The 26086-nt window shown below is 43.4% G+C and overlaps 1 protein-coding gene across 4 annotated transcripts in view; it reads right to left on the bottom strand.

Moving 5' to 3' along the window:
• The window catches only part of CFAP251 (cilia and flagella associated protein 251), an 82262-nt gene that overhangs the window by 39809 nt on the left and 16367 nt on the right, over nt 1-26086 (bottom strand). For all 4 annotated transcript variants that reach the window (XM_037995543.2, XM_037995541.2, XM_037995544.2 and 1 more), the window contains 9 exons: nt 24924-25033; nt 16559-16670; nt 16234-16314; nt 9507-9584; nt 7000-7050; nt 4510-4724; nt 1545-1739; nt 606-856; nt 105-256 (listed from right to left, as the gene is read on the bottom strand). In XM_037995543.2, the coding sequence (XP_037851471.2) occupies nt 105-256; nt 606-856; nt 1545-1739; nt 4510-4724; nt 7000-7050; nt 9507-9584; nt 16234-16314; nt 16559-16670; nt 24924-25033 (1245 nt within the window). The remainder of the gene's footprint in view (nt 1-104; nt 257-605; nt 857-1544; nt 1740-4509; nt 4725-6999; nt 7051-9506; nt 9585-16233; nt 16315-16558; nt 16671-24923; nt 25034-26086) is intronic.

Here is a 26086-nt window from a genome sequence, read left to right as displayed (position 1 = left end):
TCCCAAATCATTGGGATTACAGGTGTTAGCCACTATGTCTGGCCTCTTTTGGTTTCAAATAAAATTGCTAAGCCACTGGATGGGTGGTCCGTGAAAATACTTACAGCAGTTGCCATATACTGGGAGTCATGGGAAAAGCTTATATGAGTCACACTGGTTCTGGAATATTTGAAAGGCTCTGGGCTTTCATTTTCTAAAGACATTGCATCAAGAATGTAAACTGTCCCCTCTGTAAAACCAGCTCCAAGAAGGGCTCCTGAAATGACAAGCCAGAGAACAACGATGGAAAAGGATTACATTCATTCAAGAGATGTTGAGTCTGTGCCAGGCTTTGTTCTGGGTGTGGAGAAGACAGCAACTAACACAACAAAGCTCCTGTGCAGAGAAATGAACCGAAACGCATGATCTCCTGGGGTTAGCGCACAGAGACGCGCAGAGAGCACTAGGCCCAGAATACCATGGGAGCCCCAGAGAGAAGGCGCCTCATCCAGCTTGCTGGGCATTGGAGTCGGGGAGACATCCTGGAGCTATGCCAGCCCAGGTGCATCCATCCCTTTTGGGGCTGTCCATGTGGAACCGATGGTAGGCTGATAAGATGAAAATACCTTCCGGGTTGTAGGTCAGACTCTGGACTCCAAGCCCCTTCTCAAAAACCCTGCTGAAAAGATATTGTTTGTTTTCATAATTCCACACTTTGATCATCCCACAGATGCTCCCGATGGCAATGAGGGGTTGATAGGGGTGGCAGGAGATGGCACAAATGGCATCCTTGGGCTCTACAAATAACTGCTCAAGTTTGGTCCCATCTGTTGTTAAGTGGTACACCGCGGCATCAGATGTTCCAATGATAAAATTCCTGTTTGCCAAGGAGAGACCAAACAATATCAGTGTTTGCAGGGAATGGGGCATGCCAGCTATTCTGCTTCTAATTGCACATAAAACGCCTCTGTCGTCTGTAATTTAGTGACATTATTAACCCAACATTTCCAAAAATATACCACCAATACCCAACAGCCTCCATTTGCAAGTGAAAAAGCCCACTTTTCTCCATGTAAATTGAGTCATTAAGTATGCAGATGGACAGTCAGTTGTACAATTAGCTAATCTGCACATGCAAATATTCATTTGTGTATGCAAATATGGAGTTTGGTGCACACATACAGATGTGCCTGTAAATACTGCAAGGGTAATTAAGCAGACTCACAGATAATTCGGTCTTGAAATGTTATGGCTATTAATTATCCAGTGCCTTTAACCGCAGTGGCTAGGACAAGCTCAGCTTAGAGAAAAGAGACCAACCTGCAGCCAAAGACTCCAAACTCAACAGAGGTGAGAGCTCAGGGATCAGGACCTTCCAGCTTCCAGTTACTAAAGAGTCTTAATATTAAAGTCATGTTTCATTAATTTTTTAAATGATCCAATAGTTATCACAATCAGCCAGGGAGATATCCCAGGAACAACACGAACCTCCCACTGCATGCAAACTAAAGAAGACAGCGATCATTTTTCAACCATTCTAATGACTAGATTCATTAACAACTTACCTTACGACAAAGAGGTCACCTTTTAAAGTGCAGTCAGGAGGATAGTTTGATTTTTCGGTAGGAGGGGTTGCTGGGGTCTTTGAAAAGGACAGAGTTCTTATGGCGCCCAGTTTCAAGTGACTGTACCAGTTAACAATAGACAGGGTGTGATCATAGAACTTAATGTTACCCTTAATGTCACCTGTGACAATGTAGCTGAAATGGAGAATAACATCAGTTTTGCAAATTGCAATAATAACAAGTAGCATCTATATAATACCTAATTATATGTCAGGCTCTGGATTCTGGGGCATTGCAAAAACTTAATTTAATACTGCCTGATGAGAATGATTTTACTGTTATCCCAATTTACATCTAGGAAACTAACGCTCACAGAGTTAAGAAATTTGCTCAGGGCATTGTGTTGCCAGATTTAGCAGATAACAATACAGATACCCAGTTACGTTTGAATATTTGTATAAAAAAATTTAGTGTAGCTGGACATGGTGGCTCATGTCTGTAATCCCAGCACTTTGGGAGGCCGAATTGGGTGGATCACCTGAGGTCAGGACTTTGAGACCAGTCTGGCCAACATGGTGAAATCTCACCTCTACTAAAAATACAGAAATTAGTCAGGTGTGGTGGTGCGCACCTATAATCCCAGCTACTCAGGAGGCTGAGGCAGCAGAATCGCTTGAACACGGAAGGCAGAGGTTGCAGTGAGCCAAGATTGCATCACTGCACTCCAGCCTAGGTGACAAGAGCAAAACTGCATCACAAAAAACAAAATAGACAGACAAACAAAAAATTTAGCATAAGTATATCCCAAATATTGCATGGGGCATATTTATACTTGGCAATTTTACCAGGGCCATGTGGCTTGACTATGCAGGGAACTCAGGTATGTCTAAAGCAAAGTCCATGCTCTCTGCTAGGTTCTTCCCTGCCCGCCAAGATCAGCCATACACAATGGCGGTGGACAAGGATTTACACTTCCCATATAACTACAGATGACCATGGAGAGAATCGCTCCACCAGTCCTCCAAAATCATGCAAGCTGGCAATGGGACACTAGCACTTTACAGGAAGGCACTACTGTTAGTGTGATCATAAAACCCTATCCAGTCATCACGGCAGAAGGCAGTGCCACGTGACAAAATGGCTTTCATTTCCAGTCCTCAGATCCATCCCAAATGGGCTTTTTAAAAAAGACTTTGACATAATTCTAATCACGGGGGGCAGACGAGGAGGATTTTCTCTTACATATGCAGAGTGGTTAAATGAGGTTTCTGATTAATAAGCAAGGCAGGTGGGCTGAGTAATTGGCTTGAACGTCTGCCACTGCCCTCTGCTGGACAGAAGCAGCAATACTGACCAAGTATTTTCAGAGACCTTTTCCTTCTTGGACTCACAGATCCTGACTGGGTTTTATTAACTTGGAGAACTCAGGCCTGGTCTTCACTAGATCCTAACCCCCAACCGAGTAAAGGTTGATTGCATCACGGCCAACTGCAGTTCTACTATCTTCTCACCCCACTGAGTGAGGGTGACAATTTGCATTTCTCTTTGTAAAACCATGTCAAGACCTCACTGTTCCCCTGCATCAAAAGGCGAATGGAAGCAAATGGGCGTTCTGAAAGCAGATGGCCCAGTGACTCTAACCATATGGGCAGGGTCCCTGTCACTAGGCAATTTTCTCCACACCTTCGAGAACTTCTCTCACACGCTGATGATGGCTGCCATTTACCTAGGGTTCCCCTGCACCAAGCATGTGCAAAGAGTTTTACATCCCTATCTCGTGAAATCCTCATAAAACCACTCTGAGAGAAACAGTACCATTATGCTCATTTTACAGATGAAGAAATAGAGGCTCAGCAAGATTAAGTTCCTTTCTCAAGGTCACTCAGTAAGGAAGGGACCCAGCTGAAATAAGAACCCTGTCCTAATTGAAGACTTAATGACCATCTGTGAGTCCCCACAGCCACTCAAAATCAGAGTTAGTGAATTTTATTATGTTCTGATGCATTTGATCTTCTCACAATGGGTAAATATTATTTTTGTTTTGTTTTGAGATTGAGTCTTGCTCTGTCACCCAGACTGGAGTGCAGTGGTGAAATCTTGGCTCACTGCAACCTCTGCCTTCTGGGTTCAAGTGATTCTCATGCCTCAGCTTCCTGAGAAGCTGGGACTACAGCCACATGCCGCCACACCTGGTTAATTTTTATATTTTTAGTAGAGACAGGGTTTCACCATGTTGGCTAGGCTGGTCTCAAACTCCTGAGACCACCCGCCTCGGCCTCCCAAAGTGCTGGGATTACAGGTATGAGCCACCGCTCCGAACTGTAAATGTTATTTTGTAATCAGACAAAAACAATGTAGTTATTCAAATTATTTTCTTACATTTAATGCATGTAAAATGTTGCATGCAAAATCTATCCAATTAGCACAGAAGAAAAAATCTAGTTCCTTTTTGTTTCACCAACACAAAGGGATTTTTTTTTAACATAATGCATGCTCATGATTTTTTTTAAAAATCCAATTAGTATAAATGGAACTATAAAAAGAAGTAAATCCACCCCCGATCCCTGATCTTAGTTCTCAGTTCTTTTCCTCAGAGGCAACCAATCTTCCCAGTTCATTATGACTCTCCCCAGAATACTCTATGCATATACAAAATATGCATATACATCCAAAAGAGGTTTTGTTTTGTTTTGTTTTGTTTTTCAAGACAGGAGAGTCTCGCTCTGACAAACTCCTGGGCTCAAGCAATCCTCCTATCTCTCTTTCTTTTTTGTTTTTTGGTAGAGATAGGGTCTCACTGTGTTGCCCAGGCTAGTCGCGAACTTCTGGCCTCATGTGATCCTCCCACCTCAGCCTCCCAAAGAACTGAAATTAGAGGTGTAAGCCACTATGCCCAACCTCCCATAACAATTTTTAAATATTTTTATAATCATCCATAGCTACCTTTTAATTAAGTTAAAATTACCTATCAATTGTAGTAAGCACAGTGATGCCCTCTTTCTGCAAATGAACCAATTTACAAGGCTTGATATAGGGAAAGCCCAAAAAGGTGGAGGCAGATGAGGGTGGGCGATGTATGTCCCAGACAACCAGCTTCCCTTCCATTGTTGCTGAGAGTATTTGTGTTAAATTCAAGTGAAAGATGGACTGGCTAAACTTTCCCACAAGCTTGTTGAAGGTCTGTGTTTCAAAAGAAAGGTTATAGTTACTGTTGGTAATAAATATAAAACAAAGCATTTATCAACATGATATTTTATAATGTTATGCTGAAATATAGTGAGAAAAAGAGAAAGAAAAAGAAAACAATCACTAAAACCATCTCCCGTGGATTGCCATGGTCCAGGCAGTTCTGAACCTCTGGAGGTTTGCTAAGAGCAAGTGAAGGGTTATGTACTCTGTTCAATTACATTGTTTGTTTAAAGCAAATGAGAGAGTGGTTATTCACTGTTTATACCTGTTAAATTTCTCTTATGGAGGTTTCAGAGACTGGTGAAGAAACTAATGCCTGTTGTGAGTCAAAGCATGCTCTGGTTATAAAGTAGCATAAAATAATTCTCCCAGTCTCCTTTGATCATAAGGTATTTTCCCATCAGTAGAAAATATTTAAGCACTATACACAGAAATGCCCTATTCTCTATGCTGCCCAATTCTCTAATAATACAGAGAAGATCCGAAGGTTTACCTCTTCTGATTTGAACACAAGAGGAATAGTAAAATAATAATTAGTCAAGCAAGAGCACCAAGTTCTTTCTAAGAGCAGCACTGTTTCAACACATTTTTATCATTTCAAATGGCTCATTATTTGTGGGTTCTGTATTTGCAAATTCACCTACTTGTAAGAATTGATTTGTAATCCAAAAATCAATACTTGCAGCACTCTCACGGTCATTTGCCGAAGTGCATGTGCAGTGTGACAAATAATTTTACTCACTCAACATGCACATTTCCAGTTGAGGGCAAGCAGGGCAATGCTCTGCCTTCTTGTCTCAGCTCTGACTATAAACAAGTGTCCTTTTCATGGTCTATTTAGTGCCATGTTGTTTGCATTTTTGGGTGCTTTTTCTTGGTGATTTTCGTATTTAAATTGACCCCCAAACATAGTGCTGAAGTGCTATCTAGTGTTCCTAAGCAAAAGAATGCTATGATGTGCCTTATGGAGAAAATACATGGGTTAGATGAGTTTCGTTCAAGTCATGAGTTACAGTGCTGTTGGCCATGAGCTCAATGTTAATGAATCAATGTTATATATTAAATAAAATGTCTTTAAACATGAATACACATAAAACAAGGTTATGTATTGATCAGTTAGTTGGTGAAAATGTGACCAGAGGCTCAAAGAAACCTACCCTATATTTCCCTTAAGAGCAATAATTTAGTATCTGCTAATTTGGTGTTTGCAGAGACTTTATAGAACATAACTACCAACAACAATGAGAATTGACAGTATTTTTTAGTACTTTCATTTATGAAAAACAAGTCTACAGACAGAATAATCTCCTTGTGCCCATTCGTCTCAACTTTTTATTTTCTGTTTTTGTCTTTTGGCATGCCCTCTTAAGAAATAAATTTCTACAAATCATACCAAGAGAGAAGCAAGTATGCAGGAAACTCATCATCACGTGCTCCCTGAGCGCAGGTTACATGGGCAGCAAATGCAGAATATGCTACAGGAGACGACTCAAGTTCCACCTCAGACACAAGAGCTTGCAGTAAGCAAGCAAGACAAAATGTTTTCTCAACATCTGGTTCACCTCCCTCTTATTGGCTCTTAAACATCTAAATACCTAATATCATGTATTATTCTGAAACTGAGTAGCTTTATAAGGGATCCACTCACGTTCAAAAACTCTGCTTATTCTTTTTTTTTTTTTAAATACAGGGTCTCGCTCTGTTGCCCAGGCTGGAATGTGGTGGTACAAACACAGCTCACTGCAGCCTCGATCACCTGGGCTCAAGGGCTCAAGGGATCCTCCTACCTCAGTCTCCTGAGTAGCTGGGACTACAGGCTCATACCACCCTGGCTGGTAATTTTTTTTTTTAATTTTTTTTAGTAGAAACAAAGTCTAGCCTGTGTTGCCCAGGGTGGTCTCAAACTCCTGAGCTCAAGTGATCCTGCCACCTCGGTCTGCCAAAGTGCTGGGATTACAGATGAGAGCCACTGCACCCCGCAACTTTCCTTCCTTGTCAATATGCACATACACATTCTAAAAGCCATCACTTTTTTATATTTTCTCATGGCAGTAGCTCTTTTTATAACATTTTATTTTTAACAATACTTCCATTATTTTCAACCGACAATTCAATATGTATACGGGACCCAAGTAAAATTTTTCCAATTATTTCCCAGTAGCTTAATGTCAAGATGTACAAAGAGTAGCCCGAAGCAGCTAAGTTTGCAAATAAATATTTATTCTCCACAAAATCTGAAGGACAAAAATGCAACAGGCATACTCACTTTTTCTGTTAAAAGTGGGGCGCTGTGAGCCAGTGTATCCCTCTCTTCATACTGATAAGAGGAAAAAATAATCACTACTCAAAAAGACCCAGTTTCCAAAGGAAGAACTATATTAATAATAAAACCAAAACAAATACATCTAAACAAGGTCAGAAATGTGCATTTTCTACAGGTGAGAGAACTTGCTGCCTTGGGAAATATCTAAAAACATTCTGAAAGAAAAGCAAATACATAAAAAATATTTAAAATACCACAAATGATTATGACTTTTTTATTTTTGAGATGGAGTTATACATTAAATAAGGTGTCTTTAAACAGAAACACATCTATCGCCCAGCCTGGAGTGCGGTGGCGCGATCTCAGTTCACTGCAAACTCTGCCTCCCAGGTTCAAGCAATTCTCCTGCCTCAGCCTCCTGAGTAGCTGGGATTACAGGAGCGCAATACCGTGCCCAGATAATTTTTTTTTTTTTTTTTGTTAGTAGAGATGGGGTTTTGCCATGTTGGCCAGGCTGGTCTTGAACTCCTGACCTCAGGTGATCCGCCCTCCTCAGCCTCCCAAAGTGTTGGGATTACAGGCGTGAGCCACTGTGGCCGACCTTAAGGTATTTATTAAAGTTTTAAAGCCTTATTAATAGATAATTTGAATTTGTATTAAGTACTAAGTAAAGTCACAATTGGCTGGGCATGGTAGCTCACGCCTATCATCTCAGGACTTTGGGAGGCCAAGGTGGGTGGATCACTTGAGGTCAGGAGTTTGAGACCAGCCTGGCCAACACGGAGAAACCTCATCTCTACTAAAAATACAAATATTAGCCAGGCGTGGTGGCAGGTTCCTGTAATCCCAGCTACTCGGGAGGCTGAGACAGGAGAATTGCTTGAACCTGAGAGGCCGAGGTTGCAGTGAGCTGAGATCGCACCACTGCACTGCAGCCTGGGTGACAGAGTGAGACCCTATCTCAAAAATAAAATAAAATAAAGACATAATAAATATCTTAAATAATGACTGTCACTGACAATCAGTGATTCAATGTGTTTTGGTTTTGCTTTACAATTTTTTATTGAGGTAAAATTCACTTAACATAAAATTAATCATAACCACGTTAAAGTGTCACTTAACATAAAATTAATCATAACATGTACAATTAATCATAAAGTGTACAATTCAGTAGTCTTTCATACATTCACAATGCTGAGCAACCATCTAGATCCAAGACATTTTCATAACCCCAAAAGGAAATCTCCTACCCATTAAGCAGCTACTCCGTCTCTCCCCAGGACTTGAAAACCACCAGTTTCCTCTGTATCTGTGGACTTGCCTATGCTGGACGTTCCATAGAAATGGCATCATACAACATGTGACTTTCATGTCTGGGGTCTTTCATTTAGCATCAGGCCTTCAGGGCTGCTCCATGTCACAGCATGTATCAGTACTTCATACAATAACATTCCATTGTATGGACAGGCCACATTTTGTTTACCTAATCATCAGTAGATGAACATTTGGCTTGTTTCTACCTTTTGGTTATTACAAATCACCATATAGCGCTGCTGCTGCTGTGAACATTTGTGTAGAAGTATTTGTTCGAATGCTTCTTTTCAATTCTTTTACATCTTACCTTGGAATTGCTGAGTCACATAGTTATTCCATGTTTAACTTGGAACGTTTTTTGTTTTGTTGTGTTTTGTTTTGTTGAGACAGTCTCACTCTGTTGCCCAGGCTGGAGTGCAGTGGCACCATCACCATCACAGCTCACTGCAGCCTCAAACTCCTGGGCTCAAGCAATCCTTCAGCCTCAGTCTCCTGAGCAGCTGGGACTACAGGCATGCATCACCATGCGCTGTTAATTTTTTAAAATAATTTTTTGTAGGAATGAGGTCTTGTTATGTTGCCCAGGCTAGTCTTAAACTCCTGGCCTCAAGTGATCCTCCTGCCTTGGCCTCCCATGGTGCTGGAAATACAGTCACAAGCCATTGTACTCAGCCTCAATGTTTTTTATTCTCATGATTTGGCCCTGTGTCAGTATATGTATCACTAATCTGTTTGTTAATTCCTTTCTAAAAGGGAAAAAAGACCAAGGTCTCAAAAAAATCAGTATTTTAGAGCCAGGTATGGCCGGCTCACCCCTCTAATCCCAGTTACTTGAGAGGATAAAGTGGGAAGATCACTTGAGCCCAGGAGTCTGAGGCAGCCTGGGCAACATAGCGAGACCTTGTCTCCAAAAAAGCCACAAAACTTGTATTTTAGTCTTGTTAAATAAATTCAAATAAACATTTGCCTCATTGCTTTAATAAAATTTAATAAATAAAATTGAATTATTTGCTTCTGATTTAATACACTAATTTCAAATGGGACTAAACACTATAATTAAATAAAAACATTTTAATATATATTCATTGCTTCTTAAGTAGAGATACTATATTGTTACATTACTGAAACATTCGTACTCAAAGAATGAACACATACTTCTACCCACATTTAAGACAAATCAAAATATTTCTACTTACCCATGCATAATATATTGCCTGTGTTTTACTATTGCTCACCAATTCTTTATTATTTGTTGGGTTAAAAGTAAGGTAGTTCTGAAATATAAAGTATGAAAATACATTAATGATAAATTTTCTGTTTCTGGTTAAGCTGAATGTTAAAATTAAATAATAATTTAATTTATTATTTAATTAAATTATTAAATAATAATTGGTATTACAGGAGTAGTAATACCAATTATTACTTAATTGGTGGCTCACTCCTATAATCCCAACACTTTGGGAGGTCGAGGAGGGCAGATCACCTGAGGTCAGGAGTTTGTGACCAGCCTGACCAACATGGAGAAATCCCATCTCTACTGAGAATACAAAATTAGCCAGGCATGGTGGCGCATGCCTGTAATCCCAGCTACTCAGGAGGCTGAGGCAGGAGAATTGCTTGAATCCATGAGGTGGAGGTTGTGGTGAGCAGAGGTCGCGCCATTGCACTCTAGCCTGAGCAACAAGAGCGAAACTCCATCTCAAAACACACACACACACACAAGTGAGTAGGAATATAAAACAGAAAAGATACAGCATTTGGTAAAAAATAGGAATATCATTTAAATACTGGTGAGTAAAATAAATAGTGTCAAATGTGTTCCCCTTCCAGTCTGATCTATTATATTTAATCATCCATAAATTGGAACAAGCTTTTCTTTTTTTTTTTTTTTTTTGAGCCAGAGTCTTGCTCTGTCGCCTAGATTGAAGTACAGTGGTGCCATCTCAGCTCACTGCAGCCTCCGCCTCCTGGGTTCAAGTAATTCTCCTGCCTCAGCCTCCCGAGTAGTTGAGACTACAGGCATGTGCCACCATGCCCAGCTAATTTTTATATTTTTGGTAGAGACGGGGTTTCACCATGTTGCCCAGGTTGGTCTCGAACCCTACCTCAAGAGATCCACCCGCCTAAGCCTCCCAAAGTGCTGGGATTACAGGTGTGGGCCACTGCACCTGGCTGTAACAAGCTTTTCTGACAGTGATCAATTTAAAATAATAACAATAATAAAATAAATTGGAACAAGCAAAAGTAAACCGGTATTCACCAATAACCTTTATTCTGTATCCTTTTACAGACTGCTGCATATACATTTCTAAAGTTGACAGGGCCACACAGTATCTTGGGATGAATGCAAGACATTGGAAGGGGATTCTAATTCCTGCCAAGATGGTGAATAGCATGGGCTGCTGGCTCCCTTCCCAAAAATCAACCCTGCAGAAACTATGGAAGTGAGGGAACCTTTAAACACACGAACCAAACAGTCACAGCAAGAACAACAAAGCAAGCTCTTCCTGGGGAGCCACGGGGTATGTGTTTGAAATGTGCATGGGAGGTGGGTGGCTACAGCCTGGGGTGAAGGGCTACAGGAGACAGCACTGAGGGACAGGCTGGAGAAAAGCTTTTTAAGTTCCATTTCTACCATTTCCACCCCATCTCCACGCCTATTCCTTACCTATCATTTTCCAAACACTTTATGAATGTTACATACCACAGGAGTGTAAATTGCCAATGCCAGTGTTTGAGAATTCATATCAGAACAGCACAAAAGCCCGGGCAGGGTAAGGAATTGGCAAAAGTAAGTGCATGAAGCAGACTTCACAAAGCCTGAAAATCAGCCTCAAACCACCTCAAGCTCTGATTAAGCTGAACCACTCTAAGTGCCTTTAAGAAGCAAAAGTCAGTCTTCTTTGGAGGAAGTCATCTCGAGCTTCAAATTTATTTCTACACTTTAAAAAACACAACATCAGGCATTCAGTAAAAAATAGCAAGGCATATTAAAGAGATACATCCAGGCCAGGCACTGTGGTATATGCCTGGAATCCCAGCACTTTGCAAGGCTGAGGCAGGAGGATCGCTTGAGGCCAGGAGTTCAAGACCAGCCTGGGCAACAGAGCAAGACCCTATCTCAAAAAAGAATAGAAAAGAAAACAAAAAAGACCCATCCAAATGACTGAAAACCAAGGGGAAAAAGCAATCGGCAGAAAGAAGCCACAGGAGATCCAAGTATTGGAGTTGTTAGACACAGACGTGACAATCACTGGATTAACATGCAGGAAAGTAGAGGACAAGATGGGGAATCTCAGCAGATAGCTCTACTTAAAAAAGGAATCAAATGGAAACTCTAGACCTGAAAAAATTATTTAAAATGCTCAATAGACAGTTTAACAAAAATTTAGATATAGCCAAAGAAAGAACGAGTCAGCAGGAAAGGAAGACAAATTATAGTAGAAAACATCCAGACTGAAGCAGAAACAGATGAAAGGATAGAAAATACAGAAAAGAAAATAAAAGACCAGCGAGACAAGACCAGAAAAGGTCTAACATATATGTAATTGGAGCCCCAGAAGGAGAAGAAAGAAAGAATGTGGCAGAAGAAATGTGTAAAGAGGTACTGGCTGAGAATTTTCCAAAACTGAGAAGAGATATAACATCCCAGGTTCAAGAAATTCTAAAGGATAAACTTTACAAAAATCAACAACAGGCCGGGCGCGGTGGCTCAAGCCTGTAATCCCAGCACTTTGGGAGGCCAAGACGGGCAGATCACGAGGTCAGGAGATCGAGACCATCCTGGCTAATACGGTGAAACCCCGTCTCTACTAAAAAATACAAAAAACTAGCTGGGCGAGGTGGCAGGCACCTGTAGTCCCAGCTACTCGGGAGGCTGAGGCAGGAGAATGGCATAAACCTGGGAGGCGGAGCTTGCAGTGAGCTGAGATCCGGCCACTGCACTCCAGCCTGGGCAACAGAGCGAGATTCCGTCTCAAAAAAAAAAAAAAAATCAACAACATACCCACATCCACAAAGACACATCACTGAAAAGCTGCTGGGGTTGGTGCAGCAGTGGCTCATGCCTATAATCCCCGCACCTTGGGAGACTGAGGTGGGAAGATCAGTTGAGCCCAGGAGTTTGGGACCAGCCTGGGCAACACAGCGAGACCCCATCTCTACAAAAAAAGAAAAAAAATTAGCCAGGTGTAGTGGTGCTACCTGGGAGGCTGAGGTGGGAGAATCACTTGAGCCTAAGAGGTCAAGTCTGCAATGAGTGGTGACTGTGCCACTGAACTTCAGCCTAGGTGATGGAGTGAGACCCTGTCTCAAAAACAGAACATAACAACAACAACAAAAAAAATCCTGCTGAAAACCAAGGGAAAAATCTGTAAAAGCAGCTGGGGGCCAAAGAGAGAGACACACAACATTCAAAACAGGGATTGACAGCTGACTTTTCAACAGAAACAGTAGAAACCAGAAGACAACAGAATCACATCCTTGAAGATACGAAGTGCTAAAAGAAAATACTACCACTCTAGAATTCTATACCAAAGGAAAATCTCCTTCAAAAATAAAGACTTGTCCATGAACATTCACAGCACCTTTATTTTTAATAGCCACAACCAGGAAACAACCCAATGTCCATGAACAGTGAATTAATAAGGTTACATACCTATTCAATGCGCTACTATTCAACAATAAAAAGGAATACACTACTGATACGTGCAACAACAAAACTGAGTGAAAGAAACCAAAGCTCTCTGTAAATGGAGTCCATTTATTATACATGAAATTCTAGGAAAAGCAAACTGACGAACAATAATCAGGATGGTAGACATTAGGAGATGGATGGAGGAATCAGATCACACCTTGAAGGCCACATGTCATGGAATTTTAATGTTATTCTGAGGACAATGAGAAGTTACTGAAGGATTTTAAGTACAGGAGTGATGTAATATTTTAATTATTTAAAAATAACTCTCTGGCCGGGCACAGTGGCTCACACCTGTAATCCCAGCACTTTGGGAGGCCAAGGCAGGCAGATCACAAGGTCAAGAGATCGAGACCATCATGGCTAACATGGTGAAACCCTATCTCTACTAAAAATACAAAAAATTAGCTAGGCATGGTGGCACGTGCCTGTAGTCCCAGCTACCCGAGAGGCTGAGGCAGGAGAATCGCTTGAACCCAGCAGGTGGAGGTTGTAGGAACCGAGATCGCACTACTGCACTCTAGCCTAGGTGACAGAGTGAGACTCCATCTTAAAAAAAAAAAGAAAATAAAGAAAATAAAACAAAACAAAAAACAGTCTGACTGCTGTGGGAAGATTGTTAGAGAGTGAAGAGAGAGTGAAAGCAGAAAGACCAGCGGGCCAGATGGTGCAGGTAGAGGTGACTGTGGCCTGGACTAGGACGGTGGCAACAGAGGTGGAGAGATGAGGGAAGATTTTAGGGTATGTCTTGGAAGTAAATAGCCTTGGTAATAGATGACAATACCTAAGAAGAAACCATAGCAAGAAGAGGGCAGGGTGTGGTGGCTCACGCCTGTAATCCCAACACTTTGGGAGGCTGAGGTAGGTGGATGGCTTGAGCGTAGGAGTTGGAGACCACACTGGCCAACATGGCAAAACTCTGTCTCTGTAAAAAATTTAAAAATTAGCTGGGCATGATAGTGTGCACCTGTAGTTCCAGCTACTCAGAAGGCTGAGGTAGGAGGACTGCTTGAGCTCAGGAGGCAGAGGCTGCAGTGAGCTGGGATTATACCACTATACTCCAGCCTGGACAACAGGGAGACCCTGTCTCAAAAAAGATTTTTTACGTTTTAATAATTTTAAATTTAAATCACCATGTGTACTCAGCAAGGTTGCAAGGTACAAAATCGACACACAAAAATCAGCTGTCTTTTTATACACTAGCAATGAACAACCTAAAAAGGAAATTAAGAAAACAAATCCATTTAAAATAGCATCAAAAAAACACAAAATCCTTAGGAATAAATTTAACCAGGAGGTGAAGACTTGAGCTCTGGAAATTACAAAACATTCCTGAAAGAAATTAAAGAAGACATAAATAAATGGCAAGGCGTCCCATGCTCATGGATTAGAAGACAATGCTGTGAAAACGATGACACCACCCAAAGTGATCTACAGGTTCAATGCAAAATTGCTATCAAAACCCCAATGGCGGCTGGGCGCGGTGGCTCAAGCCTGTAATCCCAGCACTTTGGGAGGTTGAGACGGGCGGATCACAAGGTCAGGAGATCAAGACCATACTGGCTAACACGGTGAAACCCCATCTCTACAAAAAAAAAAAAAAAAAAACACACACACACACAAAAAAACTAGCCGGACGAGGTGGCAGGCGCCTGTAGTCCCAGCTACTCGGGAGGCTGAGGCAGGAGAATGGCGTGAACCTGGGAGGCGGAGCTTGCAGTGAGCTGAGATCCCACCACTGCACTCCAGCCTGGGCGACAGAGCAAGACTCCGTCTCAAAAAACGAAACAAAACAAAACAAAACAAAACCCCAATGACGTTTTTTGCAGCAATAGAAAAACTCATCCTAAATAGCCACATATGGTTGGTGGCTACTGTGTTAGCACAACCTTAAGGAGGAAGAAATATTTTTTTAGGGGCAAGAGGAATGTTGCGGGGAAAGGAAAGAAGATGGATATGGCTGCATAACCGTATTTCCCTGGCTGAGTCTAGTCACCCAAACCCTCTGGGATTTAGATCCTGCAAGTCAGGCATGTACTTATCACAGTGCCTGGCACAGAACAGGTACTCGATAAATGTATGACAAATGAAGCATGCAAGGATGAATGAGACAAGTCACAACAGCAGGGAGCAGCGACCCAGGAAATAAGGAGACCTGATGGAAACTTGCTGGGTGTCCTTGGCAAGTCACCTCATGTAAGTTGGGAGCAATAATAGTAACTTCCCTATACTCCTCAGAGTTAGTTTTACAAGGTTCGAAGCAGTTAAAAGCACGCTTATAGAATAAGAAAGACTGCCAGGTGGGTGATTTTAGACAAAGTATTTAATAATTAATGGTAGTATTCCACAGATATTAATATCTATTTTGCTAGCATGTTTGCATGGATTATGTGAGATAATGTAAGTAAAGAATTTAGCAGACTCTGGAACATAAGTGCTTGAAAAATATTAGCTATTATAGTCAAGTAAAATGAATCAGGAAATGAAAGGGTTTTTAAAGCTCTACTGAGGCCGGGCGCGGTGGCTCATGCCTGTAATCCCAACACTTTGGGAGGCCGAAGTGGGCGGATCACCTGAGGTTGAGAGTTCGAGACCAGCCTGACCAACATGGAGAAAACCCATCTCTACTAAAAATTACAAAATTAGCCAGGCGTGGTGGTGCACACCTGTAATCCCAGCTACTCGGGAGGCAGGAGAATCACTTGAACCTGGGAGGCAGAGGTTGTGTTGAGCCAAGATCGTGCCACTGCACTCCAGACTCCAGCCTGGGCACCAAGAGTGAAACACTGTCTCAAAAAAAAAAAAAACACTGTTATGCAGCATAACACAACTCCCCTGAAACAAAAAGTAGGTTTTGGCCCAGCATCAGTAGAACTTTGTTTTTGTTTTTTTGAGATGGAGTCTCACTTTGTCACCCAGGCTGGAGTGCAGTGGCATAATCTTGGCTCACTGCAACCTCTGCCTCCCAGGTTCAAGCAATTCTTATGCCTCAGCCTTCCAAGTAGCTGGGACTATAGGCATGTGCCACCACGCCCAGGGAATTTTTGTATTTTTAGTAGAGACGGGCTTCACCATGTTGGCCAGGCTGGCCTTGAACTCCTGACCTCAAGTGATAACCCATCTCAGCCTCCCAAAGTTCTGGGATTACAGGTGTGAGTCACCACGCCCAGCCTGGCCTGGCACCCATATAACTTTAGTTGATGTTTACAGGCTCCAGTCGAACTCACCTGAACACCGTACTCTTTGGGGAGTTCGAAAGTGCATGCTGGTGTTTCCACTGCCAAAGTCCACTTCCAGATGCACACCTTCTGTAGGTGACAGCAGAGAGAGGGGCATGAGAAGTTCTTTGAAGTCTGCTAAAGTAACTTACACCTCTTGTGGTGACCCCAAAACTTCAAGTAACTAAGGACAGAGGCCCGGACTCTGTGCTGTGGAGTCTGGTCTTTTGAGAACATCACAAACATCATGCAGCCTGAACAGAGCTGCCCACGGGGACACGCTGGACAGGTTGGCCAGCTCGCTGAAGCTGACCCAAAGGGCCAGGGCCTTTACCTGGACTTCAGCATCTGAGATGGTTGCCAGATACTTGGCGTCATGGGTCATGGCCATGGCCCTGATGCCGTTCCCTTCGGGGCAGCTGTCAAATATTGTGTGCACAGGAATACTGCAAAACAGGACAAGGAGGGTGACACTTGCTGAGGTCTCCCTGGCTTCCCAGAGAGGCCCAGGGCAGGTCTGAGCTCAGCCCAAACCTCTCCAAAACAGAACAAAATGTGATCTATCCATACAGTGGAATATTTTTGAGCCATAGAAGGGAATGAAGCACTGACACATGCTATGATATGACATGGATGAGCCTCGGAAATGATGCTAAGTGAAAGAAGCCAGGTTCGAAAGGTGCAGAGTGTACGAGTCCACTCATATGAAATGGCCAGAATAGGCAAACCCATGGAGACAGATAATGGGGTGCAGGGTGTCCTTCTGGGGTGGTGAAAATGTTTTGGAACTAGATAGAGATAATGGTTGCATAACAGTGTAAATGTATTAAATGTCACCAAACTGCAAGCTTTAAAATGGTCAGTTTTATGTCATGTGAATTTAACCTCAACAACAATAGTAGTCAAGCCTAACTCAAGGCTATGGGCCTGCTGTTTGCCCTCTTCACAAGCTCTAGTTTCTCATTCACAAGGTACCAGGCACTGATTCTGTGCCAGGTTGTGCCTGGCAGGAAGGATGTAAGTATGAAAAGATGACTAGGACAACATCCCAGCTCGCAGGGAATCAGGCACTCTCCTGCATAGGTGGGAATGCAAAGGAGCAGCACATTTCTAGAAGCAGTTTGGCTGGATCTATCAAAACCTTCAATGCATACACCTTACCGCCCAGTCACTCCACTCTTACGACTTTTTCCTAGGGAAACCATGGAAAAAGTAAACAAAGGTCAATGAAAATTCATAGTCATCGTGGTACTACTCTAATAGCAAAAATCAAACAACACAAATGTCCCTAATATACCACACATGAATTGTTTGAAAAGATATTACAGTAAAACCACATGATAAGAAACTAGGTTGGGCATGGTGTTGCACACTGGTAATCCCAGCACTTTGCGAGGCTGAGGAGGGTGGATTGCTTGAGCAAAGGAGTTCGAGATCAGCCTGGGCAACATGGCACAACCCTGTCTCTACCAAAAATAGAAAAATTAGCCAGGCGTGCTGGCATGCGCCTGTGGGCCCAACTACATGGGAGGCTGAGGTGAGAGGATCACTTGAGTCCAGGAGGTGCAGGCTGCAGTGAGCCAAGATCATGCCACTGCACTCCAGCCTGGGTGACAGAGCAAGACCTTGCCTCAAAAATAAATAAATAAATAAATAAATAAATAAATAAATAAATACATTAAATAATAAGGCCAGCATGGTGGCTCACACCTGTAATCCCAGCACTTTGGGAGGCCAAGGCAGGTGCATCACCTGAGGTGAGGAGTTTGAGACTAGGCTGGCCGACACAGTGAAACCCCATCTCTACTAAAAATACAAAAAATTAGCCCGGTGTGGTGGCAGGAGTCTGTAATTCCAGCTACTCAGGAAGCTGAGGTAAGAGAATCACTTGAACCGGGGAGGTGGAGGTTGCAGTGAGCCGAGATTACACCATTGCACTCCACCCTGGGCAACAAAAGCGAAACTCTGTCTCAAAAAAAAATAAAAAAATAAAAAAAATAAAAATTAAAAATAGAAATAAAAATAAAAACTTTGCTGCCTTCAAAAAGAATGAGGTAGATTGGGAAAGTGACCAAAATTTGTGAAAAAAGCAAATTGCAAAACAATTGCATCATCCTAATCATGTGTGTGTGTGTGAGTGTGTGTGTATATTGAAAAAACTCCGGAGGAATAGACTGCAAACTGTAAGCAATGGTTCCTCTGGAGATGGGGTTTGGGTGAGGAGGAACTTTTATTTTTTGCTCTTATACTTCCATACTGTGTTACTGACAAGACCTTAGAACTGTATGATTCCGACACAGCCTTGAAATACCCAGAATTAGATGACATGTAAGTATCTAAGACAACCAAAGCACAGAAGCAGTGGAAGCGAAGATGGAAGTTGTAATGTTTGGGTTGGGGGAGGTCCACTGATTCCCACTGGAATGAAGAGAGGGTGGTAGCGAGACTTAAACCAGGAATGCAGGCCGCATGGTTCTTTTTTTTTTGATTATGGAGTCCTAGATACAGTGAAGATAAACAGGCCTCAGTACGTCTGTATGTCACACCAGGGTCCCAACTGGCTGGCATCAAGTCTGTGTCCCAGCTGAGGACCTCTCTGGTTCTCTGTCACTTGAGAAACTTCATCCCACTGAGAAGTAGCCCCAAAAATTCACCTGGGAAGGCAATCCCAAAGTGATTGGAAATAACACAGTGAAGTCCTTAGTGAGAAAATGTATCTTATCCTTGGAGATACTTGGAATTGAATATAGAGAAGATGAAGTCAGTCAGACCTGCATTATTAACATAGTTGTGATAAGAGAATTTGTTCATTTTTTAGGAATTTGTAATATTTAAGTGAATTTGACATACCTCAGAGTTGCTAACAGATTAGATTTGTGATGCTAATTTAAAATATGTAGTTGATTTAGATTTGTGATTTTAAATTAAAATCGTAATAGGTTTATAGGCAATATTAGAACACTTAAGGAAACTTAAGATTTACCATATTTATGTCTAATTTACTAGATTTGCAGTAATTAAGTACTATGAAGGATTTGTTTGTTAATCAGACTACTAAAAAACTTAATGAAACTGAGTATCTTAAATATCGAAATGCAGTTTTAAATGTTTAAAAGGAGTTAATAACCAAATGTGTAAGTGGGGCCAAACATTAATCAAAGCCTCCTCAAAGGTGATTGCAAAAATATGCTAGATTTATAAACAGAGTAAGATTTTTAAGTTGAGCGAAAAACTGGAGGAAGAACTACAGTTTTTAATTTATCACTAATAAAATGAATACTAATCCTAAAACCAAAACAGCCTCTGAATAATCTTTTCTGGGTCCCAAAGTAATCACTTGGGATATCATAAAATTCATATTAACATAGCATTTGCATTGTTAACCACAGATATGCTTTACTGTGTAATTTTTTAAAAAAATCACTGCCCTCAAGTGGCTTCGTGTCTAGTAGAGACAAAGTTTCACAAATAAGGAAAAAACAGCAGCTCAACATCATAACAGAGCAGCTCTGTGTGGTGAAGGTGTCGGTCAGCAAAGGCTTCAGAGACAAGACACACCTGAAGGACTCCGACTCTTCTGCTGGCCGACTTCAGGCTTCTACTGCATGAGATAATACCTTTTCCTTGTGGTTAAGTTGCATGGGCCATTACTTGCAGCTGAGAGCATGTTAGCAGCTGCAGATGGCTACGCGTGCAGGCAGCAGGCATTTCACTTTCTGGGGGAAGTGTCTGCACGGCCCTAATGCAGGGTGCGTGTTCCCTGTAGCATAAGCTGATCTGACAATGGGCAGTTTCTAAAGGGTTTTAATCAGGGTGGCAACACAATCAGATTTACATTTGGGAAAAGATCACACCAACCATGTTGTGGAGAAAAACAATATGAAGATATCCATATACATGTGTTTAAAACAAAAGCAAATGTTTTGGAAGGAAACACATCAAATTGATTACCTCTAGAAAGAAGACTAGGATCGGAGATGGCAGCCAGTGCTTTCCACGAAAATGTATCGGTTTTCATTAATTTTTTTTTTTTTTTTTGAGATGAATTCTCGCTCTGTCGCCCAGGCTGGAGTGCAATGGCACGATCTTGGCTCACTGCAACCTCCGCCTCCTGGGTTCAAGCGATTCTGTCTCAGCCTCCAGAGTAGGTGGGATTACGGGCACCATTTTGCCCGACTAATTTTTTTTTGTATTTTGTATTCTGTATTTTTGTAGAGACAGGGTTTCCCCATGTTGGCCAGGCTGGTCTCGAACGCCTGACCTCAAGTGATCCATCCGCCTCGGCCTCCCAATGTGCTGGGATTACAGGTGTGAGTCACCATTAAATTTAACAGTTTTCTATTAAAATGTCCTAAAATCATTTTTTAACAAATTAAGCAGATGAGCCGGGCATGGTGGCTCATGCCTGTAATCCCAGCACTTTGGGAGGCTGAGTCAGGCAGATCACTTGAGCCCAGGAATTCTAGACCAGCCTGAGTAACATGGTGAAACCCCATCTCTATTAAAAAAATACAAAAAAATTAGCTGGGTATGGTGGTGTGCACCTGTGGTCCCAGCTACTTGGGAGGCTGAGATGGGAAGATCATCTAAGCCCAGGAGGTAGAAGTTGCAGTGAGCTGAGATTGTGCCACTGCACTCCAGCCTGGATAACAGAGTGAGACCCTGTCTCAGTAATAATAATAATAATAATAATAATAATAATAACAACAACAGATGAGGCTGGGTACAGTGGCTCACAGTTGTAATCCCAGCATGTTGGGAGGCCAAGGCAGGGGATCACTTGTACCTAGGAGTTTGAGACCTTGGGCAACACAGGAGGACCCTGTCTCTACCAGAAAAACAAAAAAATTAGCCAGGCTCAGTGGCATGTACCCGTGGTCTCAACTACTCAGGAGGCTGAAGTGGGAGGATTGCTTGAGCCCTGGAGGCCAAGGCTGCAGTGAGCCACGATCACACCACTGCACTCCAGCCTGGGTGATAGAGTGAGATCCTGTCTCAAAAACATAAAAACAAAACAAAAAACCAGATGAAAGAGCATAAATTGTTTGGTCTATCCATACAATGTAATGTGATTCCGCCATAGAAAGGACACGTGCCACACCACAGATGAACCTTCAAGCATGATGCTACGTGAAAGAAGCCAGACATGAAGGCCATGTGTTGTAGGGATGTGAGATCAGAGAAGCCACAGGAAATGAAGTGTTAGATGACACAGAGAAGTCAAGTCACATGAGGATCAAGGTTGGGTAATGCGATCCCCTGGAGGTCACTGGTCACCTGCGGGAGAGCAGTTCCTGTGTCCCCCACTATAGAACATTAAACAGAACTTCTTCCTAATCTCCTCATGCATCTGGACTCACTTGTTGAACTCTTCCCTCCCACCCGTCTACCCAACTAAGCCCTAACAATCTTGTCAGTGAATCTGACTGCTCTCTGCCTCAGGCCAGGAGTTAAGAAAGAAAACCCACCTAGGATCCTCTATCATGGTCTGGTGCTGCGCTCCAGCGATCCTCACAACATCCTGTGCACCGGATTTAATGGGCTAAGTGGCCCCTCCAAACTCAGGCCCACCCAGAACCTCAGAATATGACCTTATTTGGACACAGGGCCTTTGTGGATGTAGTTAGTTAAGATGAGGTTGTACTGGACTACGGTGGGCCCCAAATCCAATGCCCAGGGTCCTCAAGAAGACACAGATGGATGCATGGTGGGAATGCCATGGGAAGATGGAGGCAGAGATCGAAGGGATGCGTCCACAAGCCAAGGACACCAAGGGTCACCCACAGCCAGCAGAAGCAAGGGGAGAGGCCTGGGACAGATTCTCCCTCACAGCCCCCAGAAGCAGCCAACCCTGCCGACACCTTGGTTTCAGACTTCTGGCCTCCAGAACTGCAAGAGAGTATATTGTTTGAGGTAATTTGTTACAGCAGCCCAAGGAAAGTAAAAAACAGTAGACATCATTATTCTTTTTTCACAAATGGGAAAGTTACTTTCTTCTCTGGGCCTCCAAGTCACACAGCAGACCATGGCCGAGCAGGCATGGAAGCCCAGGTGGAGCAGGCATGGAAGCCCAGGTGGATGCCAGAGCCCACACTCACACCTGCCTCCTGCCACCTGCTCTTTCATGTCCCTCTGAAGTCCCCTGGGCCCCTTCCCTTCTTCCCTTCCAGTTCTCCTACCCAGGCAAGCCACCACCAGTCACATTCCCTGTTCTTATTCCCCCTCTGCCCAGCACGGCTGGACAAGCATCACCACGTTCCCCCACCCATCATCTACTGCAGGCTCATGCTTTTTGTCCCCAACCAGGCCCTCCCTGAAACCCTACAGCTCCTTCCCTTCATTTGGTGGACCTCTACTGCATTCTCATCGATTACACAATGCCATATCCCACAGCCCAAACTACCAGCCCCATTTCCAATGTCCTCGGCAGACAAGACGGCCTCCTGCTTGAGAGCTGTCACACAAGGTGGCGTGCTCAGTCCCACAGGATCCCCCAACTGCCTAGACATCTTCTTGTCCAGCACTTTGCAAACTATCTGTGGTGAAAGGTATTTTTAAAAAACTTTTATTCCACTGCAGACCAATGCATATTTTTTTTCTTGAGACAGGGTTTTACTCTGTCACCCTGGCAGGAGTGTAATGGCATGATCATGAATCACTGCAGCCTCAAACACCTAAGCTCAAGCCATCTTCCCGCCTCAGCCTCCCGAGTAGCTGGGACTACAGGCATGCACCACCACATGTGGCTAACTTTTAATTTTTTGTAGAGACAGTCTCACTATGTTGCCCAGGCTGGTCTCAGACTCCTGGCCTCAAGTTATCCTCCTGCCTCAGCCTCCCAAAGTGCTGGGAGGCTCCCAAAGTGCATGAGTCACTGCACCCAGCCCAGATCAAATACTTTCACAAAATAAAAATACCATAGCAAGAACAAATTGCTATAAAAGTTCCCAAAGGCCCCCTCTCATTTTCTGTACTTTCTGTTCAACATAGCCCAGGACCGGCTGACAGATCAGCTCAGCCTGCAGACCACACTTTGAGCAGGACTGCTCAAGCCCACGGAAATTCCACCATTCCTTGTCTGATGCACTATCAGAAAAGGAACCAGAAAAGGTGGAATTTTATGAGTTAGGAAGAAAGGCAATACAGGATGACAACCTTGATACCAGAGAGGCTCTCCATTCAGTCTGCCTCCAGCCGGGGAAGGAGGAGAGTGAGTTACAGAAGCAGATACAAGGAGAGTACAGAACCCCAGCCTTCCAGATCCAGCTCCAATAGAGAGTCTGTGGGCTGTCAACCTCCCCTCACCACCTGGACTGGTTTATCTGACGTTTGATCGAAGTGAGCATGCCTTTTACCCCCAGGTTAAGAAGGCCACTGTAACTCATTTCTTAGACACCAGAGTGTTTCAGAAGGCCGGTAGGTTTATCACGAGAAAACCATCAGAACAGTCCAGTAGATGGAGACCCTACCAAATCCCTGACCTGTACTCCTCAAAACTGTCAGTCATCAAAAACAAGGGAAGTCTAAGAAATTGCCATAGCCAAGCAGAGCCTAAGGAGCCATCACAGCTAAATCGAATGTGGTCTCCTGGGTGGGATCCTGGATGTTTGTTAATAATCATGTGTCAATATTGGTTCATGAATTATAGCAAATTGATCCTACTAATGTAAGATGTAACTAATGTGGGAATCTGGGTGTGGGGTATATGGGAATCCTCAGTACTATCTTCCCAATTCTTCTGTAAATCTAAAACTGTTCTAAAAATAAAAGTCTGTTAATTTAAAAAAGAGAGAAAGAGAGGCCAGGTGTGGTGGCTCATGCCTATAATCCCAGCACTTTGGGAGGCCAAGGCAGGAGGATGGCTTGAGCCCAGGAGTTCAAGACCAGCACGGGAAACAAAGCAAGACCCCATCTCTATGAAAATATAATACAATAAAATAAAATACTTAAGAAGAGGCCAAGCATGGAGGCTCACACCTATAATCCCAGTGCTTTGAAAGGCCAAGATGGGAGGATCTCTTGAAACCAGGAGTTCAAGACCAGCCGGGGCAACATAGCAAGACCTCACCTCTACAAAAAAAAGTTAGCCAGGTGTGGTTGCATGTGCCTGTGGTCCCAGCTACTCAGGAGGCCAAGGCAGGAGAATCACTTGATCTGGGAGTTCATGGCTGCAGTGAGCTATGACTGCACCACCGCACTCCAGCACGGGCAATGGAGCGAGACCCTGTCTGTATTATGAAAGAAAGGAGACAATGGTGGGTTGTTAGAATTAGAGAGAGACTGCAGAGAAACAGCAGCTTTGGAAAGTCTCCCATCATTACTATACCTAAAACCATGGCAGGCAAACAGATCGAAATTGAACATATCCAATAAGAAATGTATGGAACGGGGAGCAGGGATAGACAGGAACACTTGGTAGTAACCATTAAGAACTGCCCAGAAGAGGCAGCCTGACCAGCCACTAGAAAATCTGTCCTTGTAGAAGTAATGTTTCTCGTTGTAAATGACAGATTTGCCATCTGGGTTATGCTTTGAGCTTGTGTGAGCTAGGTTAGTGTGAGTCAGCATAAGCTAGTCTACTGTGGAACGCCAACAAATCAAATTTCTAGGCATTGGCATTACTCATTCTGTCACTGTCACACAGTGGCAGATACTCCACACAAATTTGGGGAAAAAAGAAGTGGCTACACAAAGCCTACCCTGTGAAGGAGTCCCATATAATCACCAGGCAGTCCGGCCCTTTGTCTGCTGTGGCGATCCACCGCCTGTCTTCACTGACACAGAGGCAGGAGATAATATTGGCATGGCCCTATAGAAATGGAGAGAAAATGCTTTGAAACATCCAAGATGTGGCCCAGCCTTGGCCACCATCAGCAAAGGCCAGGCCCCATAGAGAGATCTGAGCTCCTTTCAACGCTCATCTGGCTGGAAATTCTGTTCCTGCTGGCCTTCCTGGGGGTTTATCCACTTCCTAGTGGGTGATTTTCAAACTTTCTCTCCCTCCAAACACCTGAAAGATAACTCCACACGTGAACAATGGCTCCTAGAGGTCAAGGCACGTGGCAACTCCCAACCCAAGTGGAGGATAAGTGTCCGGGCCCTCCCCTCCCCCAGCCACTCTGAGTCACGCTGCCAGCCTCTTCTCTCTAGAACACTGCTCACTTCAGGGCTCTGAGCAGCTCTGGAGCAAAAAGTTCCTCATTGGTCTCTCTACTTCCACTCTTTTTGTTTGTTTGAGACAGGGTCTCACTCTGTCACCCAGACTAAAGTGCATCAACACAATCTTGGCTCACTGCAGCCTTGATCTCCTGGGCTCAAGCAGTCCTCCCACCTCAGCCTCCCAAGTAGCTGGGACTACAGGCACATGCCACCGTGCCCAGCTAATTTTTAAATTTTTTGTAGAGACAAGGGTCTTGCTATGTTGCCCAGGCTGGCCTCAAACTCCTGGGCTCAAGTGATCCACCCACCTCAGCCTCCTCGGCCACGGCCCGTGCTGAAATTACAGGCATAAGCCACCATGCTCGGCCTCTGCTTCCACTCTTATCTTTTTATAATCCTTTTGTGCACACAAGAGAGGAATCTTCTGGAAACACAAATGGCAGCACTCCCTGCTGGGAAATGGCCCCTCTTGCCTCCTTCCTTCTCTCTCACCTTCACGGTGCATCAGCCATGCCAGCCTTCTTTCCGGGCCCCACACATAGGCCTGAACACTTGTTGCTCCATCTAGAATGTTCTCTCCCAGACTGTCTTTGACTGGCTCATTCTCATCCTCCAAGTTTTAGCAGAAACAGCACCTCTTCAATCCCTGCCCACTCAATCTAAAGTTAAGTCTTCTCTTACCCTAATTTGTCTCTCTCAGAGC

The sequence above is a fragment of the Chlorocebus sabaeus genome, chromosome 11, assembly GCF_047675955.1.
Source record: "Chlorocebus sabaeus isolate Y175 chromosome 11, mChlSab1.0.hap1, whole genome shotgun sequence".
In the NCBI taxonomy this organism is placed as follows: Eukaryota; Metazoa; Chordata; class Mammalia; order Primates; family Cercopithecidae; genus Chlorocebus; species Chlorocebus sabaeus.
This window is presented reverse-complemented; position numbering and strand designations above follow the sequence as displayed.